This window comes from Pararge aegeria, chromosome 17 (genome assembly GCF_905163445.1).
Source record: "Pararge aegeria chromosome 17, ilParAegt1.1, whole genome shotgun sequence".
In the NCBI taxonomy this organism is placed as follows: domain Eukaryota; kingdom Metazoa; phylum Arthropoda; class Insecta; order Lepidoptera; family Nymphalidae; genus Pararge; species Pararge aegeria.
The window spans coordinates 11,239,435-11,252,118 of NC_053196.1; the positions used below are offsets into that span (position 1 = coordinate 11,239,435).

Here is a 12,684-nt window from a genome sequence, read left to right on the forward strand (position 1 = left end):
CTGGAGAGAAAAGCAGAGTAACTATCAATACATTCGCGACATGCGCAGTGGATTGGGCAGGGCCGTATTTGGCTAATATTTGAATCTCAACTTTTTTATACTAGAGCTTCTGTTTGACGACTTTTATGCCTGATGTATAGCAATGATGAGGTCTAAGTTTGGGCGCACTTGCTTAAAAAATGCCTATTCACTCTTGCCTTGAAGGCATGCAGGCACTTCACTACTAATGGTAGTAATAATAATAATAATATATTGGATCAAAACTGTTACGCAGAATATCAAATACAAAAAGTAAAACAATTTCACATAAATTGGTAAACATGTATTTTGTAAAGTTGAATGCACATTATATTGATATTTGCCTCTTATTATTGATAACCTGTGGACCCCACACTAGGCGACCTGTATCGTAGGGCCCTAACCTAACCCTAACTAATGGTAGTCTACTGTCCCTACAAATATTATATTTGCGAAATGATGTTTTGTTTGTATGTGTAATTATGTACGTCTGTTACACAAAATCGGCCACTCCTAAGCCACTGAATACATTTCGATGAAATTAGGCACAAAGATAAACAAGACCATGATAAACGACATGGGTTACCTTTTTTTTTTTTAAAGGGTTACACTACGAGATGAAAGTTTTTATAAAAGTTCGTCATTCTCGAATATAAAACCATGTGTCACAAAAAAAATCATTTATTATTTGTCGTTCTTTGTCGTTCTGTGCGGGGATAAAAGGTCGTATGAAAGGCAAAAGACTCATTTTCATGCCGGATAAACATGGACAAAGTCACGGGGAGCAACAAGTAAATGTGTTAAATGTGTACCTATATTTGTTGTATACGTAATGCGTGAAAGTGAACTAAGATTTATACGGTATCGAAAGAGCATCTAGTTGCAATACTCAACTTCCTTACAAGATAAATCGTAGTTAATCTTCTCCCGATCGAATAAGTAGGTAAACGTGTAGGTACAAAATGTTACACCAGGCACAGAGTGCGTTATATTCTCATGGGTGATTGCGGCCGTACTGTACTACCTTTTAGCTACGTCAACCGATAAGTGCGACTAAATCCAGCCCTGTATTTATGACGTCTATGTCTACCAGGGACCTGGGTAGCGATGTAGGTGTGGGCGTCCTTTGGAATACTTTATTAAGATGTGATGAAATCGCACTTGATGTCCATTCACATAAATTTTACAGTACATTTTATGTTTACTTAGACGTAGTCAGAGGTACACTCGCCTACTACCCTTTACAAATAATATGATCAAGATATTTGATATTAAATAAACAAGTCACCTAATTTTTTTTTATAAACTGAATCATCAGCAATCCTATCCGGTAAAGAGGAGATAAACCTACTTAGACTCAGGTACCTACTTACTTTGTAGTATGTACCTACATATACTGACCTAAATTGCTTCTGCAGGTTATTTTTTCAAAAATATCAAAGTTGTGTCCGTTAGTCTGCATACAAAGGTATACAATAAAATTTAACGAGTGCCATATTCTCGCCACTTTAATTCTTTCACAAAAGCTAACTGGTCCAATAGAATGTTCTCGCCGGGCGATGAGTCGTTGACATCCTGTTATCAGGTGACGACCATTTGGAACTTTGACATGTTTTATAGTTTCCTTTCACTTTATGAACTAGATTTGGATTATATCTATGATTTAAACATTTTAAAATGGTTTAATTACTTTATTACCACAATTTTTTTGACGTGCCTTAATAGAAAATCGAATCTATTCTTAGGCCATCGCAGAAACTGGTGTAACGCACTGTTGATCTTTGAAAAAAGCAGCTGTGATTTTTGCCGACTTCTCGGTAGAATTTGCCATACAGAAACCATCTCGAAAAACAGAGACTTGCAAAAATGGTTATATAAAGTAGGACCGACTACTTAAATGAAATAAATTTGAAATATAAAGTTGAAATCAAAACGGCCTTTTTTTTTTTTTTTTTCACTACAGCCCTTGACTGCTACTTGCCTGGTGATAGGTAAGTGATGATGCTGCTTGTTAAGTTGTTACCTGTTTTGGTATGGCTATCTAGGTATATCATATGTATTATCTTTTATTTAGGTAAATTAACTTACTAACCTATTGTCAAGTTTAAGTCCTCATACCCCCTTTTTAAATTTTCTACTCGTTTATTTATTTATATAACTATTTATTTACAAGATCAATAAGGTACCTACCTACTACGAATGGTTATTTTGTTACAATTGATGGCCTTACCTATATACATTAAATTTTAAGTCACATAAATGTTAAGAAAGGGGGATGGGATAGCCAACAAATCAAATAGCGAGTGAATTATATTGTAAAAATAAAACTAAGTAGGAAAAAGATAAAAATCGGAGATTAATGAAAATTAAGAAAAGAAAAAAACGATAAACAGCAGAAATCTTAATTTGTTATAAACCAAAAATCTATCTTGTACCTACCTACCGATTAAAGGAAACGAACGAATAATATTAAAGTGCCTCTGAAGATTTCGCAATTTATCGTCGTAGTCAAATACCATATTTCCGAGAAAATCTGGAGCTCATAGAACGTACCTATGTAAAACACAGTTTTACAACTTTTACATCAAATAACATATTTTTAATAGAAAAATAATATCAAGAGTGGTACGTCGCGCCATCTGTCGCAACAAGTGTTCAATAGGGAAGTTTCTCAGCGAGTTATGTGACGATAGATGGCGCAAAGTTAAATAAAATAATTTGAGATAAAATTCTGAAGGCAAAATTATTTATTACTAGCGTCCCCAGCCCGCTTCGCCGGTCTACATTTTGCTTTATTTTATTTAAACAATAAACTTACATCATTAAATTTTTTGCTTTATTTTATTTAAACAATAAACTTACATCATTAAATTTTTAATTTAAGTCTCATAATATATTAAATCATTTATTTCTCTCCGTATTTATTCTCTTCTATTCCCTTTCGCGAGCGGGTGAAGACCATTATCTACACCCATGTACACCCAACAATAGAATATCATCATAGTAAATAAAAGCTGTATTTGACAGTTTGACAGTTCAAAAATAGGAGTGCTCCGGTCAATCCGGAGATTCCCTGAAAGTTTCATTGAAATCGGTCCAGCCGTTTCGGAGCCTATACGGATCATACCCACGCACTTTCTCTTTTATATATATAGATTTATTATAAATTAAATTATAAATATACTACGACAATACACACATCGCCATCTAGCCCCAAAGTAAGCGCAGCTTGTGTTATGGGTACTAAGATAACTGATGAATATTTTTTTATGAATAATATACATAAATACTTATAATATACTAGCTGTTGCCCGCGACTTCGTCTGCGTTTGATTTTGTTTTTAAAGCATTCAATATCGCTAAGCCTTAAATTAGTATAGTAGTATTATATATAATATATATATAACATGTGACTGTCAATTAATAATAGAAAAATAATTTGCAATAAAATAAAATTGCGATTATAATTAAAAATCTAAACTATCCTATCTCTTAAGTTGGAAAAGACTGCTCACGGTGTGCCAATATAATTTAAAATCGGTTAAGTAGTTTAGGAGTCCATCGCGGACAAACATCGTGACAAGAGATTTATATATATTAAGATAGATAAACACCCAGACACTGAAAAACATTCATGTTCATCAAACAAATATTGTCCAGTTGTGGGAATCGAACCCACGGCCTTGTTATACTAATACAATTATCTACAAAGTTTAATAATTTTGTTAGGTGTACAACAATACTTGTTTGATTAGTCGAGCAAAAAAGGCGAAATACCTATACTTAAATCCACAGAATATACAGAAACCGTGTATGACTAATATTGAAGCATCCAAAACCACCACTTTAGAATGATTTCTCGAACAAATGTTTAATCACTTCTTACCATTTAGCGGTTGAGAGTAATTATTTAACCTCTAATGTTCTAAGCGTTCACCATAAAATGGGTAAATGGAAAAAAAATGTGAGCTAGCAAGCTAGGAATCGTAAAGAAAGACGTGCGCGGGGAATTTTCACTGTTTTTGCAATGCACTGCATACAAATATGTCTGAATGAGGATTAAGTATGTGCTTAACGCAATGCATCCTGCAGAGTCACAAAAGTTAAGCCTTATACAGTACTGGCAATCACACCCTTCAGACCGGAATATATAGCAATGCTGATTCAAATACCACAGACTTCTGCCGCTTGGTTGAATTACTTTGTAAGCTTAGTTTATCGTTACTTGATGGAGAAGAAAATCTGCTTCCAGCATGTGGAGACCATTTATTATGATGATAAGTTACTATCGTTACCTCATTCGTGGAACCACCAGTCAGACGTCATCATTAACCTATTACCGGCCCACTAAAGAGCACGTGGATCCCCCAGAATAAGTTATTATCTATTGGTATACTTAGCACGCCTTTGAGAACGTTGAGTTGAAGGTTTTCTCCTTCACCGTAATAGCAAGTGCTATTTGAATTGCTTTTAAATTAAAAACATACTGAACTCACAGAATTGCATACCGTGCATTGTGTCCAAAAATAGAGAAAATGCCCCGAGCACGTCTCACTTCACACCCGCGAAATGTCGGTAGCCCACAATTTTTCCCATTTTCCCCATTTTATTGTAAACGTTTAGAACATTAGAGGTAAAATAATTACTGTCAACTGCTAAATAACTGAATTGACTAACCGCCTGTACGAGAAACACTATACTAAAGTGGAGTGGTTTTGGATGCTATAATATTAGTCGTGTACAAGGTTTCTGGATGTTCTTAATTCTGTGACTTAACTCTGAAAAGTACGTGCTCCGAGAGGTGCTGGGAATCGAACTCGGTCCCACCGAACGGGGGGCCTAAGTGGAAGTTGTCGATGCGGTTATAGCTTAGTTATTAGGAACTAGGCTATCACTGCATCGACGACCAGACGTCTGTAGACGTTAATGTCGGTATGAAAACATATACTTAAAACTGAAACTATTATAATACTAAAATTTAAACACTGAATTTTTTCGAATTATAATATTCATTTAATAGCCTGGTACTGACACAAATACACACAAATTACATTGTCTTATTAATCATTTTAGTTAAGTTTGTGAGCACCTTCAAATTTATTGCATTTTAAGTCATTCAAACATACAAAATATTTTACTACTTTTTGTACCAAAATGCCTACAATCATATGTTGACAACCTCAACTTGAAGTTTATCATTAAATTAAACTAAATTAGTTTTAGCTTAATTAAAAAATGGAACAGAATCTAAACTATTGGATTGATGAATGTAAAACACAGTTATGAAATAAAAATACTCAAGAAACTTACTCCGCATACAAAAAAATATCCTATAAGAAAATACAAGGATGTACATCGTATCTCTAAACTTAACTCAATAATTGACTGATCTAAATGTAGTGCTATCCTTTACCACTGTAACTATTGTGAAAGAGACAGCACTATACTCGAATAGACTTGTCGAATTTTTTAATATAATCATTGACGAACCAAGCAAAGTGCCCAACTGGTAGCAAGTAGAAAAACCATCGCCTACAAACAGTTAACAGAGCAACAGTTTGCAGTGCATGCAAGGGACGGCCTAAAAAGGGCCACCCTGTGTCCATCAACCTGAGTAGTACTTGTTAAGACTCATTTGTCTATAATTACCCCAGAAACAACGCCCTTCAGACCGGAACGTAGCAATGCTGCTTTTCGGCAGAAATAAGCATGTCTGTATTAATATACCGAACGAGCTCTATTCCAAAAAGCTGTCAACAAATGAAAAAACTGTTGCCAACGGCTGACTTGCTACCTCTTTGTATTAATTTTTCATGTAACACCCCACTCAAGAAATGCGCTTTTCCAAAAATCCAATACATATTGATTGACTACTGTGCAGTTACTTAATAAATTAACTAATGTCCATAAGATTTGAATACTTAATCAAAGAACTTATTAATTATCTACTTAAAACGGGTTTCGTGAAAATGTGATATCATTAACTTAGTATACCATTGAAAAGATAGTTTTGATAATTTTAGTATAGGGCCTGGCTTACCTACCGTCCACAATTTTTTTTAAATAGTGGCCATTTATTAGAATTTATTAATCATACAATAAATAGTACAATATTAAGCTTCGACTTTATGAAATATAAGCTAGGTAAATATTAAAAATTATAAGCTACCAAAGTTATAGCTACTGGTCCATATCAAAGTCCATATCAATATAAGATCAACCATAAAATCTTGCTTTGTTCAGAGAAAAAAGATCTTAAAAGCTAACTTGCATGATTAACCTGAAATAAAATACAAAATACTTTAATTATTCAATGATAGTATTATACCTGTGTCACTTTGATAACTTAGATAGATTTTTGACTCGGTAGTCACTACAAACATACATACTTGACGTTTCAAAAGTGCTTATAAATTAGGCCTGCTTGAAATAAATGAATTTGAATTTGAATTTGACTTACAGTAAGAAATCTGTCAGTTTTAAAATCTTTAAAATTTTTTCCAAGCTAGTTAACACTGTCAAAGTATACTGTGCTGGTTTAGCACTAAAAAAAGCTATAAATCACAGGAAGAAGAAATCTTTCAATTGATTCATATTTTTTTTTGCATGGCCACTATTTTGAATAATAATGCCAGTGCTCCTTAGTATTCAAAGCCTTTTAATAAAAAAAAAAATCTACATGTTTAATGCTGTAAATCTATGTCACAGTTTACTCATTGTCATTTGTCATTCATGTCCATTGCTATACACCCTATATAAAGAGTATGCACCCTTATCCCAGCTGCTCTTTACAAGTTGGTGACTTGGGATATGCAGTAATGATGTGTTTGGAATATCTATGACAAATCAATTAATTTAGCCGTTAAGAGCATTAGTCAGCAATAACTTATTTAAAATAAACTGGTGTTCATTTTGTTGTACACTAATCATTTAACTTGATTGAAGGTTTAGTTAAAATAAGTCAGATGAGGTTGTACATCTCTTGAACTCTTCACAATCTTGCCCTTTAAGTGCAATAGGTTCAATATCAGATTTTAAATAATAGTATGACAACCTATTAATCTTTTATTAACTAAAGTTATGTTATTATTTATATGTAAATCCTTAATAAAGAACCAGTTGTATGATATATACATAAAACTGTATAGGACAATGTAAACTCATTTTGCTGATTTCACATATGTTTAAGTCTGTGTGGCTCTAAACCTCAGTTATTGCACTTTATGAATGGACTTGGTTTTCTTTTATCTTCTTTATACCATTGTTGGTTTTTTTTTAAATTTGTACAACTAAATGAAAACATTTTAGACATACACAAGCCCTAGTCAAAAACAATTCCTTTAACTATCAATTTTTTTATATAAATACAGTATTTCTTAAATTTACTTCAACAGGTTCATATCATGATAATATTTTTGGATTTGTTGATATTTTGACCCTAACTGGCTCAAAATATCAACAAATCCTGGTCACAATGGGACCACAATTGATAAACATATTATTGTGGTATGCAGCCATTAAACTATATTTAAGAAACGTTGATTAACCACGAAAATCTTAGTTTAAAATCTTTAATATATACAGTGCTTTAAAAATATAAAATTAAAGATGTGTCAAATAACAAGAGCAGATTCAGGGTGTGTTTGGACCCCCTTTGGTTTAGTTTCAAGTTTATAAAGGTACTTATCCCCATCACTTTGTTTTAATGGAAAAAAAATTATGAACACTTCATGGTCTGTGAAAGGCTTCCTGATTTTTTGATAATACAATTTTTTCTGTACATATTGATATTTAATATGCTTAAACCACTAAACAGTAACAAACAGACTTTTAACACTATAAGACAGGTCAGAACAAAATGGACTATACTTTCTTTTTAGTGTTCTTAACTGTTAGTTTGGAATTCTTCCTCACATGCTTTTTCTTGCCATTTTCACTATCTGAACTTGAGCTAGATTCACTACTACTGTCTGAACTACTTGAAGAACTGCTAGAACTGCTTGTACTGCTGCTACTTGACGTAGAATGTTTACGCTTTTTTTTTAATTTCTTTTTTCTATTGTCACTTTCACTTGAAGAGCTAGACTCACTACTTGATGAACTTGAGTCAGAAGAATCATCAGAGGATGTTGATGGTTTTCTTTTCTTCTTAGTAGTTTTAGTGCCTTTTTTATTTGATATTTTATTTGAAATCACTTTATCATTGTTTTGTTTTGATTTCTTATCATTCTTATCTACAATAATAGGGGAGGGTGTCTTTGGCTCTAAATCTTGCCTATATTTATCCATCTTACTTTCCCTGCTTCTGTCTTTATATCTGCTTTCATCATTCTGCCTTCTATCTCTATGTGTTTGACTGTTAGAAGTTTGTTCTTTTTTTCTTTCATCTCTACTGTCTTTATAATCTGATTTGTTTTTATCTCTTCTAGTAGGTGACTTTGATGTATGATCATCTGTAGTTTCATTTTCAATGTTATCATTTCTATGTCTATGCGATCTATTTATATTACGTTCTATATCCTTACTGTGATTTCCTCTATCATTTTTACTAGCTATGAAATTAGAGTTTGCTTTAGATCTGCTTCTACTTCGTTCTCTATTGTCGTTTTTAATTGTTTTCTCTCTTTCATCTTTATGATGCTTATCCACATATCTATCATCTCTTTGTTGCCTGTCTCTTGCTTTATCTTGTTGTCTTTCCTTGTCATTGTCACCTTTATACTGTCTATCTCTGTCTACTTTATTGTGCCGATCCCTTCCCATGTTATCTTTATCTAGATCATATCTTTCTTGTTTCTCTAATTCCTTATTATTGCTGATTTGTCTATCAGTTTCTTTATGTTTCCTGTCTCTTTCTCCATCATCTCTGCTATGCTTCTTTTCCCTCTCATCTCTGTGTTGCCTATCTGTTTCTCTTTCATTTCTAGTTTTTCTGTTCTTATCTGTGTCATTACTATATTGCTTGCCTTTATCTTTCTCATCTCTGTTTAAGGTAGACCTTTCTCTATCATCTTTATATTGCTTATCCAACTCTCTATCTTGCCTGTCCATTTCTCTGCCATTTCTATATTGCCTATCCTTTTCTCTTTCATCTCTATGTTTCCTGTCCTTTTCTCTTTTATCATCCTGTTGTTTATCTCTGCGACTTTCACTTACATATTCTTTGTCTCTACTACTATGGTATCTTCTACCATTGCTTTGACTGTCTCCCTCATCTTTATCCTCTCTATGTCTTCCTCTAAACTGGTCTTCGACTCTTGAATTATTTTTTGAGTCATCATCAAAATATTGCACTCCTCTCCCTTTTCCAAGCCACCTCATTTTAGATACAGATTGTGAAAAGTCCACATGTATACGTCTATCATCAATCAACACATTATCCATTTTAAAATAAGCATCTTCACATGATTTCTTGTTTTCAAATTCAATAAACGCATATTGAAGAGAGTTGCCAGACTTTTTGTCTCTTATCACTTCACAACTAACTATCTTACCAAAACGACTAAATATAATTTCTAGGTCTTCATCAGTTGTGACAGGGTTAAGTTTACAGACAAATAAGACATTTTCTGGTGGAGCAATATCAGCATCAGGTAAGTCACCAACTATTTCTAATATTGTGGCCCTAGCTTTAGCTTCTTTCTCTTCTATCATTTCCTGTATTTCCGCTGCGCTTTTTCCTTGAGTTTCATCAATATCTTCATCAGGGGCAATCCTGCCACCTTTAAGGCGTTCTGGGTTAGGTGAAGGTGACCTTGATGGAGCTCTCAAACCAGGTGGATCATTAAAAGGATCCTCAAGAACAACAGTGTGGGTTATTCTTACATCTCGATAAGGACGGTGAGATTCGTCACATATCACTTCATTCAATTTGGTTAACACTTCATGGCCTTCAGTGACTTCACCAATTACACAATGTGTACCATCTAATGAGTCTAAATCCGGCGCCAAAGTCAGGAAGAACTGGGAGCCCACCATCATATCATCAGTACAAACCATAGATAGTAAACCAGCACCGGAATGGCGAATTTTTGGCCTTTTCTCTCCAGAGAAAAACCGCTTTTCAGGCCCTTCTAAAATGCCCCATACGGACTGTCCACCTGATCCTTCTCCACTGGGGTCACCAGTTTGAGCGATGAATCCACTACGAATCGTGTGAAACAAGTTGAAATTGTAATATTTCATCTTGCAAAGTTTTAAAAAGTTCAAACATGTTACGGGACGCTGGTCTAAGTACAGGTCTACTGTTATATCTCCGAGTGTTGTTTCAATCACAACTGCCATTATGTCTTGTATTGAACAATCACCACATTACTAAAAAAACAAAAATATATGGTAAATATATGGTTTAAACTCCTACTTCTATTCAATCTTGATTTCTACAAGTTACGTTGACACATCGTTCATAACCTAACATTTTGACATTTTCACTCTCATTCACAGTCTATGGTAATTTAGCGTCGAAATCATAAAGCTGTTCCACACCCTTCAAACCGACAGAACGATTGACTTATCCCTGCTTTAAACTTATAATTTCTGTGTATTACTTTTTATTTCTTTTACAAAGCAACATAATAACGGACTGATAAGATTTTTTTGCATTAAGCTTCCTAAAATCTTATTGCTGAGTACTCTTTATTCAGATAATCTTCGCTTAAATCAGATTGGACATGCAATTTTAATAATTGTGAGAAGAAATTTAAAGTGAAGGATGTAAAAAAATAATAATTGAAGGCCCTTGATATAATTATATTATGTTAATATCGTTCGAAGACTAGATAAGAAAAAACATCTATAAATTTGAATACCGCCATCTATGTAAATGAACGGAAATTACGTGGTTTCCCAAAGTTTTGCCATTTAGTTTAATCTTAGTTATGTAGATGGCGCTTTGGCCTAAATTTAACTACTTGTTTTTAATTTTTTCTGCTCAATAATTGTCTATTAAAAGTTACTAAAACCCTCTAAAAGGGAAACAGTTCGTATGCACGTCATTAAAATTCGTGGCGTCCTTACAGTAGATACCTACTGATGGCATGACGGGACCGATAAAATTATGTAATGGAATTCACGGAATGCGATATGCGTTCAATTATATTGACGTGGTTGCACACATACATACAAAAGCGTAACTGACTAACTGCGTGAAAAAATATATTGAGCCGGGCCTGGGACATCCTAGAAAAAGAACTTAATTTTTGGAAGGAAACAACACTTTATTTTTTTTAATATTTTTTTTTATGTTCATAAATTCATTATATACCTACTATTAAACCCTATCTATGTACCTAAGTCCGATTTTGCGTTGGCACGCCAATTATAGCTCGTCTGACCTGCCGCCATTGAAGTCGTCGCCTGCCTCATTAGAGGTTTCACAATAATTATTTACATCAAGCTATGTTTTTTAGAAACTCTGAAGCTGATTTTGTTATAGGTACCTACACAATTTTCATTGAATAGTGCTTTGCTTTTGAAAATGTAGAAAAGAAGAGGTATTGTAGGTAGGTAACAAATCTGTAAACTAAACTAAATTGCCTACCAATTTAAAAGGCAATTCGAATTCAATTCAATTCTTGTTTATGGCTTTTAGTGTGCCAATTGGGCACAAGGTACTTCGCCAATGTTGTGTCGATGGAGAAGGCAAGAAGGAGATTGATCGGTGAAAAAAAACCTTAAAATAAATAGTTCTAAAAGACACATAAAACACAAATTTGAATGATAAACAAATTGAGAACATACTTTTTCATATTTATGAAAAATGTAGGTACATACTTTAATTTTATTCCTTTCTATGTATAAAAGTATTTTTACTTTAGAGATTTGTGTATCTAGATACCTTTGCGAATCAAAATATAACCCACTTTTACCTATAGTCATAAATTGAATACATTCTTAGAAATTTCCAATATCAAGGTGTCGGTCGCAGCCTATGCAATTGGCTGTATACTCACGTTTCTAGAAAATCTAATAAAGACCGTTTTCCACCCTCCTTCCGCTCTCGCCCCTAATAAAGTGAGTATTGAAAATTTACCAACCATTCTGCGACGGATATAACGTTAGTCTAGCATAAATGACGATCTCACCTTAGATTGGCAAGTTTCAAAGTAACCTACGACTTTTTTTGGCTGCAACGTTTAAACTGAATTTCTCTTGACTATAGTGTTGCCCAAATGCAAGAACAAGACGAGACTTAGCCAGTCTTGGTCTTGGTCTTGCGCCAATACACCTGGTCTTGGTCTTGGTCTTGGTCTTGCGCTCCCAGTCTTGGTCTTGGTCTTGGTCTTGCAGCAAGAGTCTTGCAAGTCTTGCAATTACCTATTAGTCTATTACTATTTATTAAAGTTTACTTTAAATCTTAGAAAAACGTATTAGAATTGGAACATTGTGAGCTTGAATTAACATAGCCATAGTAAAGATCAAGCAGATTAATAAATAACTGAAGATTTGATAAGAAATTCGAAAAATCAACTGACCTATATGTCGTTTTCCATGGAAGTAACTGTTTCTTAATAAACATTTATGATTTATAAGCTTACATTTGCTAAAACATGTAAAAAAACAAATTAATTACAATAACTTGACTGTATTTTAAAGAACAATACTTATCTGTCTAGAAAGAGATTGAACCCTCAACTTATAAGAAATTTAATAAAAGAGTTTTACGAT

At 33.5% G+C, this 12,684-nt stretch overlaps 1 protein-coding gene across 1 annotated transcript; it reads right to left on the reverse strand.

The window, feature by feature from the left end:
* Window positions 1-5,246: 5,246 nt before the first annotated feature.
* Window positions 5,247-10,418, reverse strand: LOC120630888 (peptidyl-prolyl cis-trans isomerase sig-7). The gene has a single exon (XM_039900222.1). It carries the CDS (start codon window positions 10,300-10,302, stop codon window positions 7,882-7,884), a length of 2,421 nt encoding a protein of 806 aa, XP_039756156.1. The 5' UTR covers window positions 10,303-10,418; the 3' UTR covers window positions 5,247-7,881.
* Window positions 10,419-12,684: the final 2,266 nt, after the last annotated feature.